Genomic DNA, 6775 nt, shown 5'->3' with positions numbered 1-6775 from the left:
ACATCCTCAGATGTAAGCTAGTGCCACCCACCACCGCCCAGGGACTTGCCTTACATGCTCAGCTTGTGTAGAGACAGTTCTGCTCAAAATGCCTCAGGGCTGCCCTCATCTCCTGAAAACCTCTGGCTCCCATCAGCCACCAAGTAACCCCTGGTCACAGGGTTTGGCCACACCTGTGCCATTCACAGCTCTCTTCACCTGCTAGCAGGAAGGAGGGAGGGAAGAAGGAAGAGCAGGAAGAAGGGGAGGGAAGGAGGAAGAGAAAGAGGGAGGGAAGGAGGCTGCATTTGGCAGCTACCTCCAGCAGCTAGAGCCAGAGCAGCTGACATTCACAGTGGGAGAGGCTCGCAATGACCTCGGCAACTTCCACCGCCTCTTTGCCCAGTGGCCTGGCTGTCCTGACAACTTTCCCAGATGTGCTCTTCATTCCTGAAATTGTGAGTGCTGACTTTTCCCTGGGGAGGGAAGATGCTGCTTGTGGGGCATCCAGTACACTTGGTGCTGCAGGTACCTGAGGGATGAGACCTGACACAGGAGCCACAAGGGTCTGGGGGCAGCCCCTGATGCCTAGCTCACTCTCAAAGAAAACAACCAGCCCCAAGCTGGGGGCTCTGAAGCTCTCCTTTAGTCTGCAGGGGATTTCAGTGGTGCCTCTGAAAACCTTTTGTAACTTCCTGCCTAACAAAGTTGAAGGGCGATTGCTGGTGGGTTTAAAGTAGGTTGCCAAATTGAGACAATTAACTGGAAGATGATTTTAGCAGCTGATACAGGCAGAGGACAAACTGCTTGCTTAAAGCATGGGGTAAAGGCTAGCTGAGGTAACTGTTTGCAACAGTAAAGAGCCTAGGCTGCTGAAGCTGTACTGCTCAGCTGCACCATTGCTGAACTGGAGATGCAGTGTGCTGGACCTGGGTGTGAGGGCAACGGTGGGTGAGCAAAGGGTGAACAAACACCTTGTAACTTCTTCCCATATTGTAATTTCGTTGAGTAGGAGAAGATCATAATCTTAATGGATTTGGCACAGGTGATTAAAAGCAATTGCTGTGGACACTGACTGGAAGATGGAAAGTTTCAACTAGAACCTTTTTCCTGTGTCCTTTTCCCCTGCCCCTAAACCTGCTCTTCTCACAACAGTTTGAGAGGCTTTTTCCAAAGCCTGAGCGCTTTTCATCCTGTATTAAGGGGTTTGGCTGAGTGTTGTAGAACAGCACTCAGATTATTTCATGCTTAAAAACTTCAATTTTGCCATCTGGTACCAAATAATTTCCTGTCACCCAACTCAGTCCACAATCCTAGGATTTACAGCATTTGCTTCATTCTCTAGTGATTGCAGTCAAGCAAAGAGGAATTGGGTTAAAGCAGGCATTACTGATGTGTGGAGAAAGGCTTTGCTTCAGTTCCTCCAAATATGCTTTGGGGACTTGGTGTCCCTGCCCAGATTCTGAGAGCAAGGTTTCCTGCAGCTGCATGAAGGAGGGTGCAAAGTCTCTGTGGAGGTTCTGGCTGGGCAGACACTTGCCAGCCACCCCTGCCACTGGGTTGCGTTAGTCCTGGTGCTGAGCATGCTGTTGGCCTCTACATGCTTATGGTACCTGCTGTTCCTTCAACTGCTTGTTTGTAATTCCTGTCTCCAGGGGATTTGGCAAGGCAGCTTGCTTAATTAGACAAAAATAAGCACCCTATCCTTTGGTTTGGGTAAAATCTGGAAATGTGCATCCTAAAGGCTCAGGAGCCACCCAGGAAAGAGGAATGCTGCATAACCGGATTTCTTGTATGACTCTAGGTTGTGCAGCTATATTATCTCTGCTGTGTACAAAGGAGGTGGCTGCCTTGAATCACAGCATTCAGAAGGATATAGAATTTCTCAATCCGTAGTGGAATCTGGTGTTGCCTGCAGTGGGTTAAAAATTTTAAGAAATTCTAAGTATTAGTAATTTAAAAATTCTAAGAAAGACAGTTGCAAAAATGCCAGAAGGTCCTGCCTGCATCTCAGATGATTGCCACATGTGGATGTGCTGATTAAGAACTACCATTTTCATTCTGTGAGGGTGGGTTTAATTCTTGTAATCTGTTTTATTTGAAGAGCTTTCTGCATACATGGATAGCGAGGCCTATGTGCAAAAGCTGAAACAAGCTGAGAAGAGATATGTTTTGTTTGTAAAAGGCTATTTAAATGACAAGTTTTTCTTAGCCTGCTGTCCCCAACATGCTGTGGGTTGTTATTGAAAGCCTCTTGACTCCTTCCTCATTTTTATGAGTCTGCTCAACAGCAGCACTATAAAACCAAAGTCAGTAATCAAACCATGTCAAACATACTTTCCTGAGCGAGAAATCACATCCTACAGAAAGGAGAGATGGGGAGTGGTAAGAAATGAGAAGTGATACTTCTTCCCCCAACCTCGTATCTCACCCCAAATGTGTTGGATTTTAATGGAGCAACTGTAAGGTTTTCTCCAGGATCTTTAGCTGTGCTGCACTCGTGGTGTTACCACATGAGTTATTACAGGGATTGGATTAGTGGTCAAGTGTCAGTCTTTGGTTGTTACAAGAGGCACCAAAACAGCAGCACTTTGGATGACCTATTTTCACTCAGATATTTGCAAGGTGTCAACCACATCAATGATGTGATGTATCACTTTGCATAATGTAACTGATGAACTTTCCTAAAAATGTGGTGTGACACAAATGGTGTGACATATTCTGAGTATCATAAATCAGAAACTTTTTTTCCACTTGAAAAATGCCTCCAAGGAAATGGAAGTGCCATGATTTGTATGAGTTGTCACCTGGATGCTGGTAAAGGCTGGCCTGGCATACACTGGCTATCAGAATGATCTTAGAGTCAGTGAGGCTGTCTTAGCTCTGGAGATTTGCCTGCAAATCCAAGACCAGCCACTAATGAGGGATAGGTCCCCCCAGCAGCACTGGTCTCCATACAGTGTGGATTCAGCTGAGGGGCTCCTCATTATAGGAGGCTGCATAGACTAAACTTTGCAGAAGTTCAAGAAACAACTGGGCTGATTTGTATCAGAGAAGATCTGCTGAGTGCATTTTAGTGCAAAGACACCACTTGTAGCTCGGACATTCCACAGCATTGGACATTGTGCTCTCATCCTCTTGTGTAGGAATCTGCTGTTGGAGAAAGCATGGAGCCTAGATATAGCTGTCCTTGTGTTCCCCACCCCACCAGTAAACCGATAGCAAACTCCCAAGGCTGGCTGAGAAGAATGGGGTCCCACTTGCTACTGGACCAGCAGCTGGTAACTTGGACAGCTCCAGTGTAACCAGTGAAGGATGACCCAAATAGCTGGAGCAGCAATATAAGCCCCCCTTCCCAGGAGGTGCTGGGAGCCTCAACCTTATTTCCCCTATCTCAGAGAGTAAAACTGGCTGTATTACCTCTCTTCAACTTGTTTTCTCTCCTTTCAGTGTGACATTTGCATGTGTACTTCATTAAGGAAATGTCTGTGGCCTTCATGAGGCCACATGTCTGTGCTGTTTGCACAGGTGAGCTGGGTTTGACACTACTCCTTTCAGGGATCTGCCACACTGGGTGTGAAGCAAATGTGCCCTGAATTAAGCCTCCCTGTTCATCGAAACCAGCCTTCAAAAATGTCTGAACAAGCCTCCTGAGCACACTGATGTGGGGAGGGCGTGAACGGCAGTGACACCAGGAGGCAGGGCTACAGTGAGGCTTTTTTTGGGTCAAGATCAGAGGCAGATGCTCCCAGCTAAATACCCAGTTTTAAGTGGAGTCTGGGAATAAGTCAAAGGCATCCCTGGGCTATTGCTACGTGCAGTGCTAGTGCCAGAGGTGTGCATGGCTTTTGGCTCTACTCTGGATAACCTAATTTATCCCATGCTCTCCTTCTCTCCCACTTTCACTTGCAGATATTTGGGGGCCTTGTCTGGATCCTGGTGGCATCCTCGAAGGTCTCGTCATCCATCCTGCAAGGCTGGGTGATGTTTGTCTCTGTGTTCTGCTTCATCATGTCCACCACCCTCCTGTGCCTCTATATCTGTGGGGCGCATGGGGGCAGCAGCTCCTGGGTCACCTTGGTAAGTGGATGTGACAAACCTCAGAGCCTCTCCCCTCCCTGGTATGACTGGTAGACAATTGTCTCCTTTGCTGCTACTGCACTCCAAATCACAGGCTGGGGCTTGCTTGTGTGGGTTCCCTTTTTTTCCCCTTTGCAGTGCGCTTCCTCCTTGGAAATGACTGTGTGATCCTTGTTTCTTAGGATGTCATCTGCCAGGAGACAGCAGCTCTGTTCTACCTCAGTGCTGCCGTGTTGGAAGCCTACTTCACCTACAGCATCAGCTTGTCTAGTGATGCTCTGATCATCTACCAGGAGAACATTGCTGCTGTGGTGAGTACCTGGCAAGCAGGGGAAGGAAGGTGAGGAAGTGACTATGGAGCAGCTTCACGGGCAAATCTTGCACCAACCATTGGGGGGGGTGGGTGGGAAAGAAACTAGTCTCAGTCCTACTGTGCATGAATGTCTTCAAACATGCAAGAGTCAATGGAAATATAATGCACCATGAGGTGTTTGCTCAGTGCAGGAACTCATACCGTACAACAAGAAGTTAACTGGCTGATGTATTTTTCCATTGTAGGTTTTTGCGTTCTTAGCTACCCTGATGTACGTGATCCATAAGGTGTACTCACTCCTGCGATGGAAATCATCCTAAGAGCCTCCCCTCACAAGTGTGTCTTGTAGTCACCTCATGAACACAAAAGTTGTTCAATAACTGCAGTTTCCAGGCTGGGTTTGGGTTTTGGTTTTTAATGTATAAACTATAAACAAGCAGCTTTTTATGTGGGACCATGGCAATGAAGACAAAGAGCCTGCCAGACAAAGTTATATCCTGGCACAATCTGTTTCCCTTCAGTCTCTTCTGGGTTGGATATAGCTTGATGCTGGTAATTTGGGCCGAAACAGAAAAACATCCAGTTTTAAAAAGAATAATATAGTTGGGCTCAAAGTGCTAAAATCTCCCTGAACTACACCTTTATGCTTCCAGGGTTGTTACTGCTATCGGGGGAAGCCTGAACCAGCACTACGGAGCACGAGTATGAAACTGGGTCATTTTAATTGTCGCCTATGCATGTAAGCCTGTTTCTCTCCCTAAACCTTTTGTGCCAAAAGAACATTTTCAGGCAGTTTCTGGAAATGTCATCTCTGACTCGTGATGAGAAATGGGGACAATATTTAACTTGCCTCAGAGGCAATATGAGTTATTGCAACACCTGAAGGGTATTGCTGAATCATGAGGCACAACCATAATGCCAGGAATTACCGCTGTCTTTAATGCCCCTACAAAATACAACTTAAAAGATGCACAGTCGGCTGTAGGAGAATTGTATGGATGAGTAGAATAACATCTTGAATAAGCAGAGGTAACCAACTCTTTCTTGTCTTTGGTGCATGGCTGCTCTCACATACACCAGCACTATGTTGCTAATAAAGATGGGTTTGCTGTGATTTTGCAAGTAGACAAGAGTCACTTCTGCTATTTTCCCTTTGCTGCACACAGGTACACAGCCCTGTACAGCATCAGGAGCACTGCACTGTAACAGGGCAATGTCTAAGAAGGAGGCACAGACCTGGGTATGAATGACAGGACTTTTCTGGCAAGGGGAGCCTGTGGGGCTCTAGCCAGGGCCAGGAGCTAAACTGTCTCAGGTTAATGTCAGTGATGATGTTCATCTGAATGCTTAAATTACTCCAGAGTGTTAACTTGCGTGAGTGTGCTGGTTTTGGCTGGGATAGAGTTAATTTTCTTCATAGTAGCTAGTATGGGGCTGTGTTTTGGATTTGTGCTGAAAACAGTGTTGATAATACAGGGATGTTTTCATTGCTGCTGAGTAGGACTTACTTATAGAGAGTCAAGGCCTTCTAAACCACCCTGCCAGCGAGTAGCCTGGGGGTGCACAAGAAATTGTGAGGGGACCCAGCTGGGACAGCTGACCCCAACTGACCAAAGGGATATTCCAGCCCATATGACGTCATGCTCAGCATATATATCTGGGGGAAAGAAGGAGAGAGAGGCGACATTCGGAGTTACGGCATCTGTCTTCCCAACTGTTATGCATGATGGAGCCCTGCTTTCCTGGAGATGGCTGAACACCTGCCTGCCCATGGGAAGTAGCAAATGAATTCCTTGTTTTGCTTTGCTTGCGTGCACGGCTTTTGCTTCATCTATTAAACTGTCTTTATCTCAAGCCACGAGTTTTCTCACTTTTACCCTTCTGATTCTCTCCACCATCCCACCAGGGGGGAGTGAGCAAGTGGCTGGGTGGTGCTTAGTTGCCAGCTGGGGTTAAACCACGACAGTGAGTTAGTTTAAATGGAGTTTAGACCCAAGAAGGTGTGTTTTCACATGTTATAGGTGCTTAATAAACAGTGGTACCAAATTAGCCCTTCCAGCTTGTGGGGCAAAAAGTGCTTCCATTTTGAGTCTCAAGTTCCTGGATAATAACAAAGACTGAGAATGGAAGGGAAATGGAAGTTGACTTGGAGACACCTCTGTTGCTTCAGATCCACGGGACAGTTTTGAGCTGTGACCATGGATTTGGGTTGAAGTTTTTAATTGCAATGTGAAGAAAACATTGGCTTTTTAACTTGTTTTTTCCTTGCTGAAAACCAGCCTGACTTGTTTTGCTTGTGTTAGTGTGACAAAAGCAAGCTGATTGCAACAGAGGTGGAAAAAGAAACCCCTTTTAAGAGCAGGGAGGAGAACTCACAGCCAAGTTGACAATGGCACTTGGTTC

At 46.6% G+C, this 6775-nt stretch overlaps 1 protein-coding gene across 1 annotated transcript; it reads left to right on the top strand.

The window, feature by feature from the left end:
- The first annotated feature begins 350 nt into the window (after positions 1-350).
- Positions 351-4692, top strand: MAL (mal, T-cell differentiation protein). Its single transcript, XM_010293387.1, has 4 exons — positions 351-437; positions 3892-4059; positions 4242-4370; positions 4618-4692. Exons 1-4 carry the CDS (start codon positions 351-353, stop codon positions 4690-4692), a joined length of 459 nt encoding a protein of 152 aa, XP_010291689.1.
- Positions 4693-6775: the final 2083 nt, after the last annotated feature.

The sequence above is a fragment of the Phaethon lepturus genome, unplaced genomic scaffold (genome assembly GCF_000687285.1).
Source record: "Phaethon lepturus isolate BGI_N335 unplaced genomic scaffold, ASM68728v1 scaffold3578, whole genome shotgun sequence".
In the NCBI taxonomy this organism is placed as follows: Eukaryota; Metazoa; Chordata; class Aves; order Phaethontiformes; family Phaethontidae; genus Phaethon; species Phaethon lepturus.
This window is presented reverse-complemented; position numbering and strand designations above follow the sequence as displayed.